The following is a 25,527-nucleotide window of genomic DNA, read 5'->3' on the forward strand; positions in this document are numbered from 1 at the left end:
TAGAGGACTTACAGTCAGGGCTTTTTTTCAGCTGGAACACGGTGGAACGGAGTTCCAGAACCTCTTGAAAATGGTCACATGGCTGGTGGCCCCGCCCCTGATCTCCAGACAGAGGGGAGTTTAGATTGCCTTCCATGCCGCTCAGTTCGTTTTCACGAACTCCCACAAACTGGTGCAAGTTCACAAACCAGTTCATGGTTCGTGGGGTTTAAATGCCCCTCTCCAGCTGCTTAGCATAATGTCGTGCAACATGTCAAAATCACATCCCGGCAACAACCTGGACCTGACATCAGCTCATCAGCTGATGTTCCAGTATGCTGATGCCATCTCTCCAGACCTGCTTGTGGCAGCTCACAATAAAACAAAGGCCAAGTCGATAAAAGCAAATAAATTTTACTTGCCTCAGTTAAACCCTTCTTTTCCTCCCCAGTGGGGATCCAGAACGACTTGCAACATTCTCCCCTTTTTCATTTTATCATCACAACAAACCTGTGAGATAGATTAGGCTGCCAGTGCATACAACTGGCCAAAAAGCTTCCACGGCAGAGTGGAAACTCCAGCTTTGGTTTCCAAGATTCTAGTCTGATACCACTATAGATGCTACCCCATGCCACTAAAAACAAACCAAGTCAATAAAATAAAACTAGTTGCTAAGAATATGTCAATAGAAATAAGGCAGGGCATAAATGCTTATAACACAAACAGAGCAGTCTAAAATAGTATTAATAAAACAGTTCCCAGGCTAGGAACAGATCATAAGACAGGTTACAATAAAAGATGAAACCCCTTTAGTTAAACGTCTGGCGAAAGAGAAATGTTTTGGCTTGGCTCCTAAAGGAAAGTAAGGTAGCTGTCCAGCAAGCTTCAAGAAAGAGGCTATTCCGGAGGTGAGCCACCCCAATGAAAAAGGCCAGTCTCTGGTTGCCAGCTGACTCACATCTGTAGGTGGGAACACAAAAGGCAGAGCTTGAGAAGGGTGTTCTAATTGGTAGGAGGAGGCGGGGGGGGGGAGGAGTTGATCCAGCATCTTTTTGGGATGTACAGAATTGTGGCGTTTTTACCCAACAGACACAACTTGCAATGGAATTCTTTTTATGTTTTACAGTCTCGGCTCATTTTCACTTGTTATACTCGTGCTGACGTCAGGAACGCTAATAGTAGCATTGTTGCCGAACAGGCGGTAAATACATTTCTTTACCTGTTGGCTTGAGCTGTGTGTTCTGCTTACGCTTTGTTGCATGCAAATTTGCAAACAAAAGAAACTTGCCAATTCTTAGAAAAGGGAGAATAAAAGGAGACTCGGATAAAAGCAAAATAAATCTAACAGAGCCATCTTATGCTCTGTAATGATCATGCTCGCTTGCTTCCGATACCAGACCCTTGGCATTGCTTCACAGTAACTTCACAGTAACTGGGGATGGCATAAAGGCAAGTGTATATCTTCATTACTTGATGGACTTCATTTCTCCCTTTCTCCTCAATGGGGACCCAAAGTGGCTGTAACTCTCCTCTTTTCCATTTCATTACAACAACCCTGTGAGGTAGGTTAGATTGAGAATTGTGTGACTGGCCTAAGGTCATCCTGCAAGCTTCCATGTCAGCGTGGGGATATGCAGGGCCGGGTCTTGGGTTCCCGGCGCTGCATGATGACGTCACGAGCGGCAGCAGTGTGGGCGGCTGAGAGGCCGCCTGCGCCACTCGCCTGCTCAGCTGAGGGGGCAGCCAGCTTGCTGTGCGCTCCCTGTCCTGTGGGGCAGGCGAATGGCGCGGGCGGCCTCTCAGCCCTCCATGCCATTCACCGAGTGCGCGGCAAGCCGGCCTCCTCCTCAGCGGATCAGGCGATTGGTGCGGGCAGCCTCCCAGTTCTCCGTGCCATTCACCTGCCTGGCTGAGGGGGCGGCCAGCTTGCCTCATGCTCTCTGTCCTACTGGGCAGGCGAATGGCTGCCAGCGACTGGCAGCTGCGCCCGGTGCCCCCTCTTTGGCGGCGCTGGGGGCAGACTACCCCCCTGCCCCCCCTCGATCCAGCCCTGGGGATATGAACCCGGGTTTCCTAGATCATAATCCGGCAGTCTAACCGCTACGCCACATTTGTCCACTAGCCTCTTAAATTTGCCCTATAGTAACTGAAGTCAGTGGGACAACTTGAAGCATATATCTTCATCTGGATTCAGTAGCAGAAGTTAACCCTTTCCGTTCTTGAAAAATGTCATCAATCTGTTCTCTGAACCTTGGGTTTGGCAGGCATATTTTTTTTTCATTTTTAAAAATTCCACCCTCCCTCCCAGTATCTCACAACAGCATATAGTAATATCTCCTATATGTCATTGTAGCACTCTTTGTTCTGGGTTTAATTTTTTAATAAAAGGTGGAGGAGTGGAGTGGGCGGAACTGCCACAGTGTGGAGTACATCAGGCTATAAGAAAGCAATGCAGCACTTCCACGGATGGGACGGCTGCCTCTGAGATCTATAAAAAAACTGCACATAATAATAATTGCACCTGCATACCACTCTTCTAGACAGGTTAGTACCCCACTCAGAATGGTGAACAAAATCAATGTGGTGGTTGTTGTTGTTATCCCCACGACAGATCTGGGGAGCTGTAGCTGAGAGGAGTGGCTTACTCAAGGCCACTTGCTGAGCTCATGGAACTCAAACCAGTGGAGTGCTGATTCACAGCCCAACCAATATGCTATAGCAGCTCTCTGAGGACCAGGGCCTTATTAGGAGCTGCAGGGCTGGCACAGAAGATGGCTGCCCCTCACATGGAGGAGGCGTTGATGCTAACAGCATCTCGGAGGGGCTTCCTGGAACGTTTTGGCATGGAGACCCTAACAGAGGCAGTCAGCTTTGGATTGCCGCCCACTGCAGCCTCAAATGTCATTGATAACACTGAACACATCCCCATTAGAACAGGTGTTATCAATACCTCTATAGCACTGTTTCATTTAGCACTCAGTTTGCAGAGACACGACGACTGTTAAAGGAGGTTTTACTGTAATGGTGTGAGATTGTGGCTGTTTCCACATGCTGTTAAAGAGACGGTCTACTTACTGAAGGCTGGTGTTTTTTCCCACAGATTCCAGATGCCTCCGATTTCAAAGCGGAAGCAGGCAGTTTGTCTTGCGTCTGATCAGCGTCCTTGACCCGGCACAGAAAAGAGCGGGAAATCCTGGTCTCAGAAAAGACGCTGATCAGATGCAAGACAAACTGCCTGCTCCTGCTTTGAAATCGGAGGCATCTGGAATCTGTGGAAAAAACCGCCAGCCTTCAGTAAGTAGACCGTCTCTTTAACAGCATGTGGAAACAGCCTGTGCCTACTCCAAGAATGAACATTGAACTTCATGACTGAATTGGAATCTGAAGTTTAATTTCAGCTATAACATGCTAACTGTCAGCTAGAGATCCACAATGCCGTCCTAAACAGATGTATACCCTTCTAAGCCCATTGGCTTTGACCTGGGTTCAAATCCCTGCTCTGCCATGAAAGCTCACTTGGCGACTTCGGGCCAGTCACACACTCTCAGCTTAACCTACCTCACAGGGTTGTTTGTGAGGATAAAATGGAGGAGAGGAGAATGACGCAAGCCACTTTGGTTCACCATTGGGGAGAAAGGTGGGGTATAAATGAAGTAAGTAAATAAATAAATGGGCTTATGGGTGTAATTCTCCTTAGGATTGCACTGTCAAGCCTTAGGGAGTGATGGCGGGGGGGAACCTCAAGAGAGGAAAACACTAAAATACTACTTGGTACACTGCCCAGGGATGCCTCCAGATCAGCGCACGTAACTCTTTGCGCACGTGAGCAGGTGCACATTCACATGCACACACACTGCAAGGGAAACACACACACACAATATGCATCACTTCTTCTCTCCTACTAATAGTAGAACAGTCTTCCCGATGGCTGACCAATTTGCACTGCTTGAGGGTAATGAGAAGGAATGATAGTAGGATTTCAACCCAGCAAGTTCTCACGTGGTGGAAAGAGGTAGACTGAGGGTAAGCAGATGATCTAAGGACATAAACAGTTGTAGCCAGTGGAGCAACAGAGAGTCTCTCTACACGAGACATCTTAACGAGGACTCAAGTGGAGGGAGATAAAATGTTAGCCGGGAAGGGTAGTTTAAAAAGATTAAGTTGGAGATTGCTCCTCAGAGGGTTTGTTATTGTTAATTTTATCTTTGCTTCCTGAAGGGGAGGTGAAATTGACAGAGCCTTCTGGGAGTCAAAGATGAAATTAACAAACCCTCTGAGGAGCGATCTCCGCTGGCTCTGTCTTTTAAAACTACGCTTCCTGGCTAACATTGCATCTCCCTACACTTGAGCGTCCTTGTGTAAGATGTCTAGTGTAGAGAGACTCTTTGTGAGGTTGTGTGAGCTCATGATGTCTCAGTTTGCATGGCAGGGGATAAAAAGTTGAAAGAAGGCAACGCTAGCCAGTTGCTTCCATCTGACACCATTTCTGCATATTTGTACAAGTCCTTAAGAAGGCTTTATCTGTGGTCTCTATTAATTAAAAACTGTACATGTTCACTCTCCAGACTTAGGTTCTGCTTAGGCAGCTGGGTCATACGGCTGTCCGCCCGTCTCGGTTTGAAAGCTTCGTCAGCTGTTGTTCGGTACCATAATAAGTGAGTATTAACGGCTCCCCACAGCTAAACCTTGGAGATTATTTGCATTACACACATTAATTTGCCTTAAACTGAGTCAGACGTTGGCCTTTAACTGAAGCTGCTAGAGGAAACTTTTCTTAAACACCAGGAATGAGTCACAACCCTCTGCCCCCAAAAGCAGTCAGATAAACAGTCGAGAAAAAAAAGAGTAAAAAACAAGTGTTACGCCTGGGGCCATTAAGTGTTGCTTTCCAAACCATGGGTTTCCACAATGACTGTTATTTTAACAGGAACCTTGTTTATTCAGGCAACGATCTGGAAGTCCCCCTGAGGTCCAACAATTTATCATTAATGGGAAAGGAAAGGAAAAGAACGTGCATCCCTGTAATTGGTCAAGTAGTTAATTCTTTCGAGATATTTTGCTACAATGCCCTGACCTGGATAGCCCAGGTGAGCCGGATCTAGTCAGATCCCAAAAGCTAAGCAGGGTTGGCCTTGGTTAATACTTGGATGGGAGACCTCCAAGGAAGACCAGGGCTGCAGAGGCAGGCAATGACAAACCACCTCTGTTAGTCTCTTGCCTTGAAAACCCCAGCAGGGGTCGCCAGAAGTCAACTCTGACTTGAGGGCGCTCTCCTCACTTTACTACAATAGTAAAGCCAGAATTTTTTTTAAAAAAAATGAGATACCAAAAGCCTAGTGGGACAGGAATGTCCTCAGTTGTTTCAGAGGGAAAAATAAACAGAGCTCTACGGGGGTTACTGTGATGCAAGGTTGCCAGCCTCCAGTTGGGGCCTGGAGATCTTCTGGAATTACAGCTGATCAACAGGCTACAGAGATCAATTCTCCTGGAGAAAATGGCTGTTCTGGAGGGTGGACTACTATATGGCGTTATACCCCAAACCTAACCCTCCCCGGTCTCCACCTCCCAAATCGGCAGGAATTTCCTAACCCAGAGTTGGCAATCCTACTGTGACTGCTGCACAGTTGGGGCTCTAGAGTATGTATGTATGCATGTATGTACATATGTATTGTCCCCCTTTCTCACTGAGACTCCAAGCAGATGATACTATGCAGGTTAATACAATCAACAGCTAGGACATTTGATGAACAATATAATAGGGTATGGGTTGCAGAAATTTGAGAACAAGCATAAATCTGAATACAGAGATGAAACATTGCTGAAGCAAAGCATAAGTAATCAAACACAGCATGTTGAACGACACAGAAACAATGCAGTAGGAGCATATCTACATCAACAGACAATACCCAATAGCATAGTCTACAGTCCCTGTCCCTTTACCAAGAGGTATCTCTGAACCATTTCTTACCTGAGTAAGAAAGCCCTCCTGTCTTGAATAATTTGTGTGTGTGTGTCAGAGAGAGAGAGAGAGAGAGAAGGAGGAATAAATAACAGTGATTTCTCTGTCATTTTCTGGTATGACCAGGGGATGGGGAAGGTAATAGGGTTTTGTGCATGGACTGAAAGCATCACTAACTCTTAGGGTTGCCAGCCTCCAGGTGGTAGTTGGAGATCTCTAGGCAACAAAGACCAGTTCCCCTGGAGGAAATGGCTAGTCTGAAGGGTGAACTCTACGGCATTATATCCCACTGAGGTCCCTCCACAAACCCTGCCCTCTCCAGGGTCCAAATCTCCAGGAATTTCCCAACCTGGACCTGGCAATCCTACTAACTCTCCCTTATGGAGGATTGCTTTAGAAGGATAATTATTTTTTTGGACTGGATTCCAGGAAGCATACCTGGAGTTTCTCAAGGAAAAGGTGGGCCGTGCAGAGATGCTTCTGTAAACAGCTTGCCTGCCGTTGCTGATCTTCCCTGTAATGTGCAAATGAAGGAGAGTTTCCTGTATTTCTTGGTCACACCCTCAGTTGGTTCACACAGCAACAATGAGCCCCAGAAGGCCTGGTTAGTGCCCCATACAAACCATTTGAACCTGGAACCTGACTCCTCTGCAGTGCACAGGTGTTGTGGTGAGGCAGACGGTGAGGAAACTGGATAGTTGGAAAACCATTGTCATAAGGCATTGGAAGTAAAATGTTAGAGACTACTGCCTGTAAAATATGTCCAAAATAAAACAATTCCCATATAAAATATCTTGTTTTGATGGTGCCTTCAAAGAAAACAGAGGCCTAGCTTCACTGACTCAGAGCCAAGCTACAAGTGATGCCTGACACAGGTTGGACACTTGTCAGCTTCCCTCAAGTTTTGATGGGAAATGTAGGCATCCTGGTCTTGCAGCTGTAATTGAGAGCCAAGCTGTAAAACCAGGATGCCTACATTTCCCATCAAAACTTGAGGGAAGCTGACAAGTGTCCAACTAGTATCAGGCGTCACTTGTAGCTTGGTTCTCAGGCTTATTGCAAGCAACTCTGGAACAAACCAGCTGCAACTATAACTCCTTCCTTAGCTCTTTGACCTCTGACCAGAAGCTACATTTCTAGTTCCTTATTTTTATTTATTTATTTATTTATTTATTTATTTATATCATATTTGTATTCTGCCCTCCCCACAAGCAGGCTCAGGGCGGATAACAACATTAAGAACATTTAAAACATTCCATATTAAAATATTTAAAACATCATACAAGCAAAAATTCACATAAAGAGACAAAAACATACATACAAACAAACAAACAGGAACATAGAGGGAGACATACCATTTAAACATTTTATAGATTTTTTTTCTCATTACATAATAACTCATCTGTAATACCCATATCTTAACTAAACATAAAACTTTGACTTTACTACGAAGAACATTCAAATGGGGAGATTTTGCAGAGGATTTCTGGGGGCAAATTCATTTCTGCTCTAATCACAATGTATTCTGTTTTCCATTTATTGCAGGGAAAATAGACCCTTAAATGGAGGCATTTGTGTTGCTAACCATACAACTCCACTGGATATTGTCCCCTTGCTGTCTAATGAACACTACTCTTTGGTAAGAGCTGTCAATCAAAGTGAAAGTTACCAAGGCATTGTGAATGAAGGGAAATTTTAAAGTCTTTTTATACGTCATGAGGATCGAACCAATATCTCTTAACATGGGCAAGTCAAATGGCATGAAGTGTGAAACTCATTTATAGTATACTCATTGTCATCTCCTGGTAATAAATCCAATTTGGCTTCCCAAATGCAGAGAGTTCAATTTCTGGCTCACAGCAAAAACAGTAGCAAAATTAGAATTCATCAGTGTTTGCAGAAGTGCTTTTATTTAAACAAGCAGTTCGATGTGATAAACTCGGGCATATACTGGTGACACATGGGGCCTTTTGCCAAAGCAGGATGAATATTTGTTAACTTACCAGATGGGCTCCCTACTTTCCTGTTCAGGAATACTTTTTAATTGGAGTCCTACTTTGAATTGAATGAACTCTGCTGGACTAGCAATGCCAACTCATAGCACTGTAGGAGTTACAGTTCAAGTAAAGAGGTAGGAAACTAGTGACCCAGGGCTTGGCCTGTTGCATAGAGGTTTCCCATTTATCCCCTCAGCATAACTCCCCATGCCATCCTCCAGGTGAGGCCTGGAGATCTCCCAGAATTACAACTGATCTTCAGGCTACAGAAATCAGTTCTGTTGCAGAAAATAGGTGCTTCGGAGGCATTATACTCTGTTGAGCTCTCTCTCCTCTCCAGGCTCCACCCCCCCAAATCTCCCGGAATTTCTCCACCAGGAGTTGGCAACCCTATCCTCATCTCGAGGGTGCCCTTATTAAGGACTTTTCTTCATACAATTCTTGATCTGGGCAAAGGGTTATGCAATTAACTCTCTGCTGGGGTTCAGTCAATGATAGGTAACAAATGGAGTGACTGCAGAATTCGAGTAACATACATGCTCCAACAAGATCTTGATAAAAACTAAATTGCTGCATTCTGCACCCAATGGAGTCTCCGAGTTGACTTTGAGGGGAGACCTATGTCGAGTGCATTACAGTAGCCTTGACATCACCCTGGGGCAGTTGCATTAACTTGCTTCTCTAGCAGCAATGCTGGGTCCAGTATAATCCCTAGGCTTTTAACTGAGTCTACAAGGGTCAACTGAACCCCATCAAAAATGGGGAGCTCAGCGTCCTTCAATATTTGCACCTTTCCAAACAGCATCACTTCCGTCTTGTCTGGGTTTAGTTTCAGTTTGTTAACTTTCAACCGTTTGTCCGCAGCTGCCAGGCAGTGTCCCAAGCAAGACCTCTGCTGCATCACCTGGTATTTTGGACAGCGAGATATAGAGCTGGATGTCATCTGCATAGTGAGGACATCCAATTCCATAGCTAGGAATGAGTTCTCCTGAAGGCTTTACATAGAGGTTGAATGCTCTTCATTTCAGGACTGGCTCTATGAGACTCCCTGAGGTGGTACCCCAGGCGCTGCAGTCTCTCCTCCTGTTTCATCTGCTGCTGCCTGCCTATTGCCCCCTCACAGCGGAAGAAGAATATAATATTTCTTGCCTCTCTGTTACCTCCCAGGCCTTTTTGAAAGCACTGCAGCAACTGAGGCTCACCTGTGCCTGCAGTGTCATGAGAGTCCTTCTTCTCATGAGAGTTCTGCTCCTGTTTTTGGTGATTAATTGCTAGGTCAACCCAAAGGGTGGCCAGACTCTTATGATGAGTCAGGATCTATAAGGCAAGTACAGCCTGCTATTTTTTTAACAACAGCTGGGACAGCATCTCCTTGTGTTGGTGGTTCATTGGCTGTCTTTACAAAACGATCCCAGGTCAATAATGCAGCACACTAGTTGCCTCACCATACTTTACACATTGACACATGAGAGGGAATCAGAAGTCCAAACTAGAGATGGGCATGAACCAAAATATGAACCAAAGTTCGTCACAAACTAGGCCATTTTTTGGTTCGCGAACCGGCGGTTCATCAGAGCTCATTTCTGATGAACCACAACAAACCGTTATGATTTTTAGAGTGGTTCGTATGGTTTGTTTTTCGGTTCGTTGCTGCAGACAGCGGGGCACTGAGCAATCTGTTACCTAGGCAAAGGGGGGGGGGAGGTTTCCTGCAGACCTTCTGCAGCCCCAGAAGTGATGAACCAAATGAACCAGTTTGCAAACTGGGCAAGTTCATGGCTCGTGAAACGTGCCGAACTATGAACTGCAACCAAGTGCCACTTTCCTGGTTTGTGCCCACCTCTAGTCCAAACCCTTTGAGCTGAGTCCAAACTCTGTGGATGCAAACAGATGCATCTCTTGGAATGCCAAGCTTTTGTCCAATCCAATCTACATTCGTACTGAATCAGAGAGACTGATACAGCTCAGGTACAGCTCCCACGTTTCTCCTTGTTTTACAGCATGTGTACAGACTGATCTACCGTGGTAGGAACACCTCTATTCAATGCAAGAGTGACTCTGGCAAACTAGCTTGTGCACTGTTTTGTTTTGCTAATGATTAGGTGTGAATAACATACCCATTTGTTATTGACTTTCAGGTTGGTCAGATGCATGGAGGAATAATAGGATTTTTTCTGAGTATGGGTATGAAGACAACTCGACATATTTTGTTTGAGCGCTCTGAAATGAAACATCGTTGTGCTGTTAGAAAAAGGTATGGAAACAGGGTTGTGACCCAAGACAGTTCATTACCTGCTGACTTAAACTGGGATTGCAAACTGACAGTCTTTTGGTAGATCAGCAGTTTCCAAACATTTTGACGTGATGAGATATGATGGGAAAGACCTCTATCTAAGGGTGGAAATACACATTACGAAGTACCTAGGGATGCTGAAGTGAACCTCATTTTACATGTCCAACTTTCCATGCACTCGCTCTCACAGTCACACTTCAATTTGCTCTGCGTGCATACATTCACACATTTAATATCAGTTCCTCCTCAACTGCTAAAAGTAACCCAGTTTCCCCCACATCCATTCATTGAAATGCAGATCTTGACACTTTTTCACATCTTAAAGAAATGCAAATTGGCAAGCCAAAGGAGCCTACAGTACTTGTTCTCACAGTGAAAACAGAGCTGAATTGGTGCTCAACTCTCCGGACTCACTTGCAGAAGCAATCACACTTTGGGAGCTCCTATAAAAGCAGCATACACACGCGCCAAGTAAGAACAGCCTGCACGTGAATTGAGGATCACACACAAAATCTTGCACTTGAGCATCAACAGGTAATTTGCAATGTATATTTCTACTCTAAGACGTTTGAGAGCTGCTGTCAGCCTGAGTAGACAATAACGATCTTGATGGACCAAAAGATCTGATTCGGTATAAGGAAGTTCATGTGCATATATGTGTGGATGGGAGGAAGCCAGGATTGGTTTTGGGGGAGGGGACATGGCTCAGTGGTAGAGCATCTGTTCAGTCTGCAGTTGGTGCCAGGTTCAATCCCCAGCATCTCCAGTGAAGGACCAGGTCGTACGTGATGAGTAAGATCTCTGTCTGAAACCGTGGAGTGCTCAGTCTGAATAGACAACATTGATTTTAGCGGATCAAGAGTTGGATTCAGTATAGGGCGGCTTCATGTGTGTTCATGTGGTTCCCTCGTTCTCTGTGTATATTATAGCAAGTCCTTTGAACAAGCTGCAAAAATATGCTGGAGTGGGGAATGAAAGTGGGGACTGAAAGGAAGCGTAAGGGAAACAGGCGGCTCATTTTATTGGTGCTTTTAAAGGTAAATGCTCATTCTCTATGGCCATTTCCACACGGCTTACCTTATTCTGCAAAATAGCGAAATCTTGCGCAAAATCTCACGAGAAGACGATGTTATCACACGAGAAGACGCAATAACAGCGTCTTCTTGTGAGATTTCGCGTGAGATTTCGCTATTTTGCAGAATAAGGTAAGCCGTGTGGAAACGGCCTATGTTGCAACCTGGAAACCCTAGTCTTGAATACAAAAATACATTTTAAATGCTTCCTTCCTTTTTTTTTCAGATTAACAGAGCACACCTCTGATAAGACTAATGCCCCAATTTTAATTTTTCCAGAAGGTAAGAAATGACAGTACTGTAATCTCTCTATTCATAGATTTCCACTGACCCCGATAGCTCTTGATATAGCTAAGTTGCCCACATCCTACCTTACCCCTTGGAAATCACTGAAGTGTAGTGCCTGAGAGTGCTTAGCGCAGGTTTAACTGGTGCAGAAGCTGGGATCAGTTTGTTCTTTCTTCAGATCTAGCTACTGCCATTCATGTCTTTGAAACCTCAGTGCTAGACAACTGTGATGCATTCTAGATAGGACTGACCCTGAAGACTGTTCAGCATCTCTGCTGATGTGGAATGAATATGATGTTCCACCCTTTGATGCGCTTGAGCCTTCTTCCACCAGAGGCTCAGCATCAGCACTGAGAAATGGGCCTCATGTTACACACTTAAAATCAGCTACACTCTGCTCGTTTTGAACTCTGATGGCTGCCTCTCATTGGCATGCCCATAAGGAAGGAAAATTGGGAAGGCTTGAAGCACCAACTTTCTCCAGTCTCTTGGAAAGAGAAGAGCCCCAACCCACCTCATATCCTCCATTGGCAGACATGCAAGGGGAAAGGAGCAGTTTCTCATTGGGCTTGTTTCTCTTCGTTATCTTTAAATGCAATAGTCTTCCTTGTTGTTACTCCTCTTACCTGGCAGGGAAGACTAGCTGGTAACCTTAAGGACACACATGAGAGAGGCCTCCTCACCTTTGCACTATTTTTGACCAGGTACTTGTGTCAACAACACCTCTGTAATGATGTTCAAGAAGGGAACTTTTGAAGTAGAAACAACCATCTATCCAGTGGCAATAAAGGTAATTTGTTGTAGCAACTGACTTTCCAACACTGCAAGGTCCATCGGACTAAAGCATCCATAGACTACTATAAGGAGTTCTCTGTCGTTGGCTTTCATAACCATCTACACGTTTCGGTGGATGCAGAATGCAGTTTTTAACTAAAGCAATCCCATGGGGGGAAAAGGTAGCACAGAGTGGTAAGCTGCAGTAGTGCAGCCCAAGCTCTCCTCACAACCTGAGTTCGATCCTGGCAGAAGATGGCTTCAAATAACCAGCAAGGCTGACTTAGCCTTCCATCCTTCCGAGGTCGGTAAAATGAGTACCCAGTTTCCTGGGGGTAAAGTGTAGATGATGGAAAGGCAAACCACCCCATAAAAAGTCTGCCAAGAAAACATTGTGATGCGACGTCCCCCATGGGTCAGCAATGACTCAGTGCTTGCACAAGGGACTACCTTTACCCTTTTTTATCCCATGGGGAAAGGGGGGACGGTCGTCAGCTAATTTGACTGGAGAAGTGGCATGAGAGCTGAGGGCCTTTAACCCTTTCCATCTGTGGCATTTTCCCAGTCTCAATAATCCCCCCCGCTCAGTTTCTTTTTGTCCCATGGGGAGTAGTGTTGCCAGCATATTTGGAGAAAAATGTCCTGTCCCGTTAAGAGCAGACACATGAGAGATACCAGGTGATGATATCTACCTCGGTGCAGTGAAAAGCATCAGTTGCCCATTTCTATACATTATGCCTTTATTAAAGGAACATGACATTTTCCTCACCTGCATGCCAATTCCTCAGTTCTTGCAAGATTTTTCTTCTTCTTGTGAGACTTTAGCTGTTATGTCTGGTTTCCCAAACCAAAATGGTGGCCAAGCTCTTATGAGAGGAAATAATCTTACAAGAGTTCAGAAAATCCTAAAGGCCAAGTTGCAGCTTCCTATTTTGAAGACACCTGGTGTAGAAGTAAAGGTTTGAAGGTGGTTATCGCTGCTGCTGCAGGCATGTGCACTCATTTTTCTGTCCCATGGTTGTTTCTGATCCAGGTTTTTGCCTTTTCCAATAGAAGGTAGTTTACATGCGCAGCTGTGTTGCTGATGCATGCAATGTCATTCATTCATTCATTCATTCATTCATTCATTCATTCATTCATTCATTCATTCATTCATTCATTCATTCAACTTCTAGCCCACCCTCCTTGCAAGTGGGCTCAGGGCCGGTTACAACACTTTCAATACATATTAAAATCACAATAAAAACAGGTTAGCTAAATAGCGCAGGGGGAAGGCCTTTCCACGATGCGCCTTGATCCCAATGTGACCCAGGCCTATGCAGATCTGGGAATTAAGTTCTTCAGGGGAACTGATTCCCATGGTCTGGAGATCTTCAGGTGGGGTTGCCAGGTCCCTCTCACCTCCTGTCGGGAGGATGGAGTCCCTGGCACTTACCTTGTGCACGGCATGAGGTCCTCCTTCGCGTGCATGCACCCCAGAGCCGTGATGATGTCACTTCCGGAAGTGACGTCATTATGCCGTCCATGTGAGTGCTCCTGCGCTCTGCACAGGGCTGATACGGCCGATTTGGTGAATGCTCCTTCAGGTGGTACAAAAACATCATTTCTGGAAGTGATGTTGCTGTGCTGGTTGGGAGCGCCCACGTGGTGCGTTTGTGAGGTGCCTGCTGGTGGCAGGCAACCTCCGGGAGCTTGCCCATTCCTGCCAATCACTGGGCAGTTGGAAGACGAGAAGGCAAATCTCCGGAAATTTGCCCGCCAGTGGTGGGCACCTGGGGACCCTATCTCCAGACCTCATCTGAAGGTTGGTAACCAAGCTGAGCATGGAATTCTCCATGCACATCTGGCTGATAGGACTGGAGAGACATGGACAGAGAGAAGACACTGTCTTGTATAGTTAGGACATGAGGTTAGGCTTTTGTATGCCTTTACTATCTCTCAAACACAGTGCTTACTTCTTCATGGTCTTTGCGCAGACTAATTAATTTGGAGAGTCAAGCAATTCACCAATTTATTAAATTTTTATCCTGGTATGCCTCCAAAGGGGCTTGGAACTGCATATTTAGCTCCCAAATCCTCCATTTTGTCATTACGATTACCCTGTAAGGGAGGTGAAGCAGAGAGAGTGCCCCAAGGTTATAAATAAGCTTCAGGCTAAAATAGGGATTTGGACGGGGACACTCTGCTTATAGTCTGATATTCTCAACACCACATTGTAACTCTGATGAGAAATATTGAGTTATATATCAAGTCATGTGTGATATATATGTGTGTATGTGTGTGTGATTCATGCATTAGTGATATATATGCACACAGTCCACTGTCTGCTATACTGTTGCAAAGCCCTCTCATTGAAGATTAACCAAGACTAAGCAGAAAAGTTTTTATGAATGATGACGGCAGTACGAGAGATTTATCCTTGGCATATTTAGGAGATTATAAGCTTTCAAATTGGTCTTGTCTGTTTTGCAGTATGATTTCTTATTCTCGGATGCTTACTGGAACAGCAGTAAATACAACATTACAAAATATGGGATTCGACTTGGAACTAGCTGGGCCTTTGTATGTGATGTGTGGTACTTGCCACCAATGCGCAAAAAGGTAATTTTCAGGAAGTGACGGCTGACATTTAACTGATAGTTCAGAGATGGGGCTTATTTCTTTTGAAGCCACTTGAAGCCAGCTGGGTGACCTTGGGCTAGTCACAGCTCTCTGGAGCTCTCTCAGCCCCACCCACCTCACAGGGTGTTTTGTTGTGGGCAGGGCCGGCGCCATCGTTGAGGCAGTGAGGCAGGGGCCTCAGGCACCGTGGGGTCAGAGGGGGCGCTGTGGGCGGAGGTGCATGCAGCGCTGCCGCTGGCCAGCTCCATGCCACCGCCACCACACGCCCCTGGGCAGGCGCAGCAGCCGCGGGCTAGGGATGGCAGGCGGCCGGGGCAGTGTGCGGAGCGCGGGCAGCCTCCTCACACCGCCTCAGCCACCCGCCAGCCAATGCCCCTGGCGTCACTGTGTGATGACATCATGACGTGATGACATCATCGCGCAGTCCGGGGCATGTGTGCGCTGTGCGCACGCGTGAGGATGGCTTCAGGCACCAGTAACCCTGGCGCCGGGGCTAGTTGTGGGGATAATAATGACACACTTTGTAAACCGCTCTGAGTGGGTGTTAAGTTGTCCTGAAGGGCGGTATATAAATCGAATGTTGTTGTTGTTATTATTATTATTGATTTCTTCTATCTACCTCATACATTTTTATTTTTCCAAGGAACTCAGCGCAGTGCAAATGATTCTCCTTTCTACCAGTTGTTCCCCCCAAAACCTTGTGGAGTAGTTTAGGGCGAGAGAGTCGTTGGTGCAAGGTCATCTAGTGAACTTCTTGGCGGAAGGGCGATTGGAACCTGGTTGTCTGAAGACTCAGGCTGACATATTTGCCCATAGCAAATCTAAAAATGCCCAGGCTGTCTCTTGAAAGCCAATGTGGTATCCTGGTTAGAGTGGCAGACTAGGATCTAGGAGACCCAGGTTTAAATCCCTGCTCTTGCCACGGAAGCTCACTGGGTGACCTTGACTAGTAACGCTTCCTCATGGCCTAACCTACCTTTCAGGGTTGTCATGAGGATAAAATGGAGGAAGGGGGAACAATGATCATTGCCCTAAGCTCCTTGGAAGAAAAGGCGGGATAAAATGTGCTAATAACGATCATTCTAAAGAGAGTAAATATTTGGTATTCAACTTGATAATCTTACATATGTCAGTCATTGAAACATTTAAACACACAGATCATGCCAAATAAAACAGACATACGGTAAATGTCTTCCTTTCTTTAAATTGTTGCAGGAAAATGAAGATGCAGTCCAATTTGCCAACAGAGTAAAATCTGCCATTGCTGCTCAAGCGGGCTTGATGTCACTTCCTTGGTGAGAGGCCCGTCCAATCATGGCCTACGAGAGTTCCTCCTAGGGTTGCCAGCTCCAGGTTGGGAAATCCCAGGAGAATCGGGGGTGGAGCCTGGGGAGAGCAGGATTTGGGGAGGCACCTTTGCAGGGATATAATGCCATAGACTTCATCCTCCAAAGCAGCCATGTGAGTTTGTAACCCTTATATCTGATCCGTACACCATTATAGAAAGAAACAAGCCATCAAAGTCTACAACCGTCAAGCCTACAACTATGTTCTCTCTTACTGTCTTTCAGGGACGGAGGCCTAAAAAGACAAAAAGTCAAAGATTCTTTGAAAAAGCAGCAGCAGGAAGAATATTGCAGGATAATAGTGGGGAAAGAATCCCACGAGCATTCTGAATGGCTGCGAACAGATCAAAATGAAGCTGATAAGTCCAGTGTTTGGGACCCAGCTGCGCCTGCCCAAAGAACCTGGTTTCCTTCTGCTGAGAGCCACCAGATCTGAAGGTTGTTCCTAACTGCTAGGGACTGGATTTCTTCCCCCGAAGAACATTAATAACAACTGCACTTATATACCGCTCTTCTAGAGAGATTAGTGACCCATTAGTGCTCCGATAAGAGCAGCAAAGAAGATTAGTGTTATTATTAACCCCACAATACTGTTGGGCAACTGGGGCTGAGAGGCATGGCTTATCCAAGGCTACCTGCTAAGCTCATGGCAGTAGTGGGATCTGAACCAGCAGAGTGTTGACTTGTAGGCCAACTACGAAACCACTATGGTACAACAGCCACATCAGTAGCAGTGATGGAATCAACAGGAGGAGGAGAAGACAGGAGATGAATGTTGGCAAAGCGCGGCTGCAAGTAATTTGCCTTTGTTTTGGTTGGGGATCTAAGGGCTTGGGTCAGAGGCATCACAAAAAGATGGACAATGGTCACACGTCATTTAATTAACAAAATGTAAAGGGATCGCTTAGCTTCTAAGATTTTTTCCCCTTTAAATAGTTGACCTTACATGCAAAAGTCTCCCCCTAAATCAGTCTTTCAAAAATTGCAATATAGAAGATAGACCAGCCATTTTAGGGGCAAAATGTATGTGTCTTGGGAATCTTGATCCTTAGACATGTAACTGAGCTGTAAAAAGCAGCAGTGTGCACGTGTGTTGGGCTGGGGGTGGTCCTGATATGGATCAGGGCCGGGCGACAGTGCTGGAAATGGAACAGTTTTAACATTTCCCATCATTCTATATCCCTGTCAAAAGAGCATCTTCTGACTGTGGGAGATCTGACAAAATTTGGGGACCTGTCTTTCCCCCCCCCTAGTGCTTAAAGCAGCTCCGTGTGTGTCTGTAAGACTGAATTATTCAAGAGGGCTTTTTACTAAGATAGGATGGGCAGTATTGTAGGTAAGTAGTCCCAAAGAGATGCATAAATAAAGGGATGGGCACGATAGACTTTACTTCTATATACTGTCTGTTGTTGTACGTTTGATTTTACCGAATTGTGTATATGTTGTTTAATATGTCAGTCTTAGAATTACTTCTGCTCTGTTTAGCATTTCTTCAACTCTGTCTTAGATACCTGCTGTTTTTAAAGCTTTGCAAATTAGCATTTATCTACCCAGTTACATTGTTTATTGAAATGCCTTTGAAATTGACTGTACAGACTCGGCTGTAAAATCCATCTCAATGAGAAAGACGGACTATAAATAACGTAAATAAATAATTTGCAATCAGGGAAGAGTTAACTTCCCCTACATCAGCACTGCAGATCCAATTCATACTTGCTTATTTATTTATTGACTTTATTCCCTACCTTTCTCCCCAATGGGGATGCAAAGCGGCTTATATAATTGTCTTCTTCATTTTGTCCTCAGAATAATTCTGTGAGCAAGGTCACCCAGCAAGCTTGCATGGCAGAGTAGGGATTTGTACCTAGGGTACAAAGTACCCTAGGTAGGGATTTGTACTCTAATCACTAACCACACTGGCTCTATTTCCTTTCCTCCAGCTGAATTATGTGCCGGAACCCACCTCTGATTATACCTGCCCTTCCTGCATACACGTGGTTTTGGCCATTAGATCACACTTTTACAAAGTCATCCAATGTAGGAATTCACAGAAACCTTTCAAAAACAAAATCCAACGGGAGGCTGCTGAATTGGAATTCATATGCAAATTTGACTCAGTCAAGCTGGGACTGAATAGAGACTATGAATGGTTATCACATTATCACAGGTAACAGATTTCCTTTACAACAGCGTGGTCTGGGGGAGCCCAGTGGCGCCTGGTGTGGGCTTTCGGGGACCACAGTTCTCTTTGTCAGATGCATCTGGCAGGGAGAGCTGTGGTTATTGAAGGCTTATACTACATAGGAATTGGATGCTTTTACTGCTGCAAACTAACACGGCAAACTGACTCCACACCAAAAGGAGATGTTTACATTTACTAGCAAAGGAGTATTTGACCAGTTTGTATCATGCGTCTGATGAAGAGAACTTGATTCTCGAAAGCTTATGCTACAATAAAATTGGTTAGTCTTAAAGGTGCTGCTGGACTCTTTTTGATTTTGCTACTACAGACTAACACGGCTAACTCCTCTGAATAATAACAGTGTGCACATATCCTGGACAGATGAGTGCCCTATTCCGAGCGATGAACAAAGTCAGTGTTATGATTATCTTCACAATTCAGCTGGGGCGCTGGGGCTGAGAGGAGGGGCTGACCCAAGGCCCCCTGCTCAGCTCATGGCAGTCGTGGGAGTCAAATTAGCAGAGTGCTGATTTGCAGTTCGACCACTTAACCGCTATGCTCCAGCAGCTGCCATTCATTCAAGCATCCATGTCTTGCTGGAATTCGGTGGCATCCTTAATAATAGGGAACTAATACTAGTAACTTTGCACACTCTATGGAAAATAGAAGAGGGAAAGAAATGGAACTTTAATATCTGCTAATTTCACCCTAGGTTGGTTTCATCGATCTGCACCTTGTACTGTAGCCACAAGAGAGAGCTATAGAGCCACGATGCAACCATGGCTATAGAGCCATGATGAGCTTGGTGTTTGTGGCATTCATTTTAAAATACCAGATCCTTTGCCCTAATCTGTACATATGAGAAGGACAATGTGATAAGAAGTTTGAAAGTTGTCTTTGGAACTGTGATTTTTTGGAAAAAGTAAAAGATGGTTATTTATTTTAAAAATGGAACTTGGTGCCCTGTTCACTTAATTCCTGAATGCTATTCCCTGTTCTGTGGTCTGTGATGTGACTGTGCCCTTTTTCTCTGTTTGTTGTTATTATCTTGAAATCCCCTGAATAATTTTGTATTATGTAAAGCCTAGGCAGATTATGTAAAGACTGAGATTTGCTTGGAATGAAGCCCAAACACGTTCATTGGGATTGTAGCTTTGTTATGTTACGGGCTAGCCCTGTAGCGTTGCATCTTATACAGCAAGCTTGGTGAAGTTAAGCAGTTTGGGTCAGTACCCAGCTTCCAGGGAATCTTATAGAAACTGCCTTTTGTTTCTAGATGGAAAAAGGCTAGAATATAAATGCAAAAAAAAAAAAATCAAACAGTTGCAGGGGATTGAATCCAAGATATGTATATATCTGTTGTCAAGATGCAACCAACTTATAGTGACCCCAGCAAGGGCTTTCAAGGCACAGTGAGAAGCAAAGGTGGTTTGCCAAAGCCTTCCTCTGCAGAGGCTTCAGTGGTGGTACCCCTTCCAAGTACTGACCCTGCTTAGCTTCTAAGATCTGACCACATCAGGCTATTCCATGCTGCCTTCCCTCCCTAGAATCCAAGATACTGTGTGAAAATAAAGACAACAGAGGGCAAAGTACAGACATAGCAGCTTTTTCAATGTCAGCACCCCCCCCCCCGTTATTCTTTGATGAGAAGACAGGCAATGCCCTAACAATGAACTTTAGCATCTTTTATGACGGGGCTTTGCCAACAGCAGTGTCATGAAAAGCAAATCAAAACTCAAGACGTTGGCCTTTAGTATACTTTTACATTAGTAAAACATTATTATTATTATTATTTGTCATACAGCCTTTTCTCATAGGATAAAGGTCTGTTCGCAGTGTGCGGTGCAATACTGAAGGGGAGCAGAGTAGAAAGTGATTGTAGCAGATTATGGCCCCAATCCTATGCAGCAAACTCAAGCCTGCTGTTGATAAACTGAGGTGTGCTGAACTCCGCATAGGACTTTGCTGCTCTTATTCAGATCCTGATTCTGATGGCTGAGCTTAGCAGTTAAGAGTTTGAAAGTTGGCCATGAGAACTAGGGCTGAAATGCCAGTTCATCTGCAGGCATAAATGAGTCCACGGTGGCATGCTCTCAGGACATATCTACAACACAGTTTCTGGCTGCATATAAAGGTATGTGCTTGCATGGCACCTTTTCTCCTCCTAGCAAGTAGCTGAACTTCAATACTTTAGTTTGGAAGACATTAGAATAATGATCTTGCGGCAGGTATCTCTGAGAGATCTGTGTATCAACTGTCGAGGCAATCAGGAATGGTTCGGTGAGTCCAAAAGCTGGTTACAGTTGATAGTTCCCCACCCACCCACAAATTTCTTAGGGGGTATGCAAGAGCTATCACAGGCCAGGTGAATTCCATGCAGAAGCCCTCTTTCTGAGAATGAATGCCTCCAGGTAACGGGTGTGCAGGTGGCTACCATCATTTGCACCATCTCACCCCCTTTCAATCAGCCATTGTGTCAGTCGTGGGTGCCTCATGAATAGCCTCTGCAAGACCAACATTAGCCCCTCACCCATTCTCTAGTTACAAATGTGAGGGCTACTCTAAAGGCAAACATATCTATGATCACAACCTGGACATCATATAATTTATATTTTTAAATTGTAGAAATAAACAATCTCAACGTGGTTGTTACGACCTCCTTTCTGTCTCTCAGTTAGATTTTGCCTTTAAGTCTTTTCCTCTTGCCCCCTCTGGGTAGATTGCTGCCACCAGGAATTCTATTCCAAAATAACTTAAATTTCCCCTTTAATAACGTGCCCAAGCATCAGGCTCCTTCATAGGACTATGTGGCCCTGAGGATAGGAATGGGATATGGGAATAACAGATACTCTGGGATGAAAAAAAAAACCAAAATAAACTTTTATTTTTACATGAAGTGTATCGGTTTTATATTATTTCTTAAACTTGATGGTTTCAAAGAGTATTATCTGTTCTAAAAGTTTCTTTTCATAGACATAGTCACTCAGATCTCTCAGGCTACACACACAGTTTGCCTGCTTCAGATGTCAATTTCTCACTCAAATACACATAAGGCTTTCAGGCGCACACACAGTTTGCCTGCTTTAGATAGAATGGTTTTCTCTCAGACACACAGAGTTCAGATTTCCACACAGGTTATATTTCTTTTAGAAATTCACAGACACTCTCAGACTACACAAAGCTTGCCTCTCTTGCCTTGACTGAATGTTCTTTCACAAATATACACAGTTCAGGCTTCCACACAGGTTATATTTCTCTCAGAAATGCTTAGACACGCTCAAGAATCCAGTAGCACCTTTAAGACAAACCAACTTTATTGCAGCATAAGCTTTTGAGAACCACAGCTCTCTTTGTCAGATGCACTTGATGAAGTGAGATGTATTTTATGTGTCAGATGTATCTGATGAAGTGAGCTTTGACTCATGAAAGCTTATAACCTGGAAAATTGATTGGTCTTTCATGTTTTATTGGACTCGAGCTGTTTGGATTGGCTGCATTTTTGTACACAGTTTCCCTGACTAAGCCAGAATACTTTTCTCTCTCAGCACTAAAAACTGCAGTTCACTCTGGCCTTCAGGTATAGCTACCATTCAAAAACAGCACTCACTCACCCATCCAGCCTCCCTCCCTCTTTTCTCAAAGGCCTGCATTTAAACCCACAGTAACCAACAGGGTTGCCAACCTCCAGAGAAGGCCTGGCAATCTCCTAGAATTATACCTGCTGTCCAGACAACAGAGTTCAGTTCCCCTGGAGAAAATGGCTGCTTTGGAGGGTGAATTCTATGCCATTAAACTGTGCTGAGGTCCCTCCCATTTCTCCCCAAACCCACCCCCCAAATCTCCAGATATTTCCCAACCTGGAGTTGGCAACCATAGTACTAATATTTTTAAAACCTGCATTAAACAGTGGAAATGAAATACTGAAAATTTAATTACATGCAAAACATTACAACATAGATCACCCTGCCCTCCTCTGAAACGTTTCACCTGTTTCACCTTCCCAAATAGCCAGTTTCTCCAATGGAACTGATCTATGTGGCCTGAAGATCAGCTGTAATTTCAGGAGATCTCCAGCCACTACCAGGAGGTTAACAAACATATCGATAGCCCAATGGTGTGACTCAGTATTAGACACTTTCATGTTTTCTAGGCTGATGCTTGACAGGCAAATCAATAAACAAAGGTTTCCTGGACATAGAATGCAGTAAGCTGTTGGGTAAAGGCATCATGCATTAATCCTAGTAGGAAACTTGTATTGGAGATCATAGGAGGTTGATATTTGGGGAACGCAGCATCTGGGTCCTCAGTCCTGCAGTTACCTCCTCAACATTCCACAGCAAACAGTAAGCCTGTGAGGTAATCCTCACTGTCGTGTTTGTCACCTGTGTTCATCTCCCACACAATATTCTGCTGAGATGAAAATTCTTCAGGTGGCAGCCTTGTTTATCTAACCTGAGAGCTGCACCTTGCATCACAGCAGGACATAAGCTTGTCAGACACCTGGCTCCTTCCACAGGGTGCAAGGAAGAGGGGAAAGTCACATCAGAGCAGCCTGGTACATGTTGTCCTAGATGTACATTTGTTTCTTATTTGCTGCATACAGTAATGGAGGAATGGAGTTCCGGAATCTCTTGAAAATGGTCACATGGCTGGTGGCCCCGCCCCCTGATCTCCAGACAGAGGGGAGTTTAGAGCACGGAGGGCAATCTAAACTCCCCTCTGTCTGGAGAACAGGGGGCGGGGCCACCAGCCATGTGACCATTTTCAAGAGGTTCTGGAACTCCGTTCCACTGCATTCCAGCTGAAAAAAAGCCCTGGTCATAGCTGGTTTATGCTGACTCCTGCTGGGTTTTCACGGCAAGAGCCTAACAGAGGTGGTTTGCCATTGCCTGCCTCTGCAACCCTGGTCTTCCCTGAGGTCTCTCATCCAATCACTATCCAAGGCCGACGCTGCTTAGCTTCTAAGATCTGACAAGTTCAGGCTTACCTGGGTTTTCCAGGTCAGGGCTGCCTTGTGCACACAAAGCACTATTTCAAAACTGTATATTTGCATTTCAGTGCATACCCCTTTCCGTTTTACCCTACCCTCCTGCACCCCAATCCCAGGAAAAATAGTTTCAGAGTTATGTCTGTATTCATTTTATTGACATAAATGCATTTTTTGTTCTTCTGAACTACCCAGAGTCCAAGATGACAAATTTTGCTTTCTTCTCAAATGCTTCTAGCTTGTTGTGGCCTGGTTTAGGGATGAGAGCCACCGACCTCAGCTCACCAGATTTGTCTGTGTTAATTCTTTAAGTTGGGGTTCCCCAATCCGTTTGAGCCTTTGGACACCTTTGGGAGTCTGACACAGTGTATGGCCACAAACTGGCCACTGTGGGAGGCAGGCCCAACACAAAATGGCTGCCATGGGAGGCAGAACATCCCCCCCAAAGAAGCCGAAGTACAGGAGACAAGAGGAGTAATTTTTTAAAAATGCACTAGGGAAGAGCAGTACAAGATACTGTAGCAGCAGCTGCTGCTGAAACATTGTTTCATTTTGCACAGCCTATCAAATGTCCATTGGCCAATCAGAAGCCCTGCTGGACTGGAGCCCCACCCACTTTTAAAAGATTCTTCTAAAGATTTTATGTAAAAACTTTTTTTTAGACTAGCCAGTATATTAAAATTTGCTCACATCATTATTTTTTATTGATTTCAGGATTCATATGTAACCTGCCTGGCCTGAAAAAAAAGTATTTTTATACTGATAAAACTGTAGTTTTATGTGTGTGTCCAAATAATTTTTGACCACTGAAGAAGGCCCCCAGGGCCGAAATGCGTTTGGTCTTTTGGTCAACATGGATGTCTAAACATATTCTAATTTGTTGTGATTGGTGCATACCATCTTCTGAGTTTTTAAATGTATATTTCATTTATGGTGGTTTTAGTTTTATGAATCTGTGCAACATGCAATAAATTGTTATATTTATTTTATTCTGTTTTCTTGTTGCTCAACTTTTTGGTTCCTGGTGAGATGAAAAACTGCCAGCTGGCCAGGAAAAAAAAGTCCTGTCCCTTTAATAGAAGTTTTGTATGGTGCAGTTGAAGCTTTTTATTACCTGAAATAATAATATCAGCTTGTACTTGCTGCAGATGATATTAAAGTGACAATTGGAGGGATCAGTTCAAACATCTTCAAACTGACTGAGATAGAATTTGAACTAGTGTTGCCAGCAGACCTGGAGAAAAATGTCCTGTCTCTTTAATAGGGACTCAATTAGATCTTATTTACCATGGGATTGATCTCCATGCCAGGAAAAGCTTAAATGGCTCATTTCCATACATTAAGACAAGACATTTTCCTCCAGGCCAGCTGAGAAATCTAGTTTGAACTCAAAGCTAAATCCAAGCCAGTTTGCTAGTTTTATACCTGGTAGAAATTCTGCGCCATTAAAACAAGTATACTCCCACTCAAATTTGGCAAGGAAAGACTTCTCCTATCATTTCGCCCCTGTGCCATGAAAAAGTTAATTGGCTAAATATGTGTGTGCGCGCTAAAGGCAAGGAAGCTGACTAGAAAAAAATTACTGACAACCCTAAACTATTTGACCACACCAACTCTCATGAATCTGAAATAAGTATACCTCCCTGGTTTCATCTTTGCAATCGCTAACCATCAAAGATTTTTTAAAAGAGTTTAAAAGGATTGGGGTGGGGCTGTGGTTTCAGCGCATCAGGTCTGTATACTAAAGGTTTGAGGTTCAGTGTTTGGTACCTGCAGTTTTAAAAACAATCAGATAACAGATATGGAGATGTTGAATGGTATGGTATAGCCCAATCTCCGATGCTAAGCAGGGTTGGTGCTTGGATGGGAGACCACCAAGTCAGGCTCTGCAGAGGAAGGCAATGGCAAACCCCCTCTGCTTCTCACTCACCTTGGAAGTCCCTTGCTGGGGTTGCTCCATAAGTCAGATTTGACAGCACGTTCCCTATATATAACGGCTTATGGGAAAGACTTCTGCTTGAGACCCG

At 44.6% G+C, this 25,527-nt stretch overlaps 1 protein-coding gene across 1 annotated transcript; it reads left to right on the forward strand.

The window, feature by feature from the left end:
* Window positions 1-238: 238 nt before the first annotated feature.
* LOC129336965 (glycerol-3-phosphate acyltransferase 3-like) lies at window positions 239-17,616 on the forward strand. The gene is made up of 9 exons (XM_054990396.1): window positions 239-312; window positions 4,545-4,634; window positions 7,484-7,577; window positions 10,074-10,189; window positions 11,528-11,583; window positions 12,294-12,379; window positions 14,836-14,964; window positions 16,201-16,280; window positions 16,557-17,616. The coding sequence occupies exons 1-9, from the start codon at window positions 239-241 to the stop codon at window positions 16,765-16,767; spliced, it is 936 nt and encodes a 311-aa protein (XP_054846371.1). The 3' UTR covers window positions 16,768-17,616.
* Window positions 17,617-25,527: the final 7,911 nt, after the last annotated feature.

This window comes from Eublepharis macularius, chromosome 10 (genome assembly GCF_028583425.1).
Source record: "Eublepharis macularius isolate TG4126 chromosome 10, MPM_Emac_v1.0, whole genome shotgun sequence".
NCBI classification, from domain to species: Eukaryota; Metazoa; Chordata; class Lepidosauria; order Squamata; family Eublepharidae; genus Eublepharis; species Eublepharis macularius.

Excerpts from the sequence above, each read along its gene's own strand:
- LOC129336965 (XM_054990396.1), top strand. The coding sequence starts at position 239 with ATGTCGTGCAACATGTCAAAATCACATCCCGGCAACAACCTGGACCTG. Across the intron at positions 10,190-11,527 it reads CGTTGTGCTGTTAGAAAAAG|ATTAACAGAGCACACCTCTG; the intron begins GTATGGAAACAG and ends TTTTTTTTTCAG. Across the intron at positions 16,281-16,556 it reads GGCTTGATGTCACTTCCTTG|GGACGGAGGCCTAAAAAGAC; the intron begins GTGAGAGGCCCG and ends ACTGTCTTTCAG.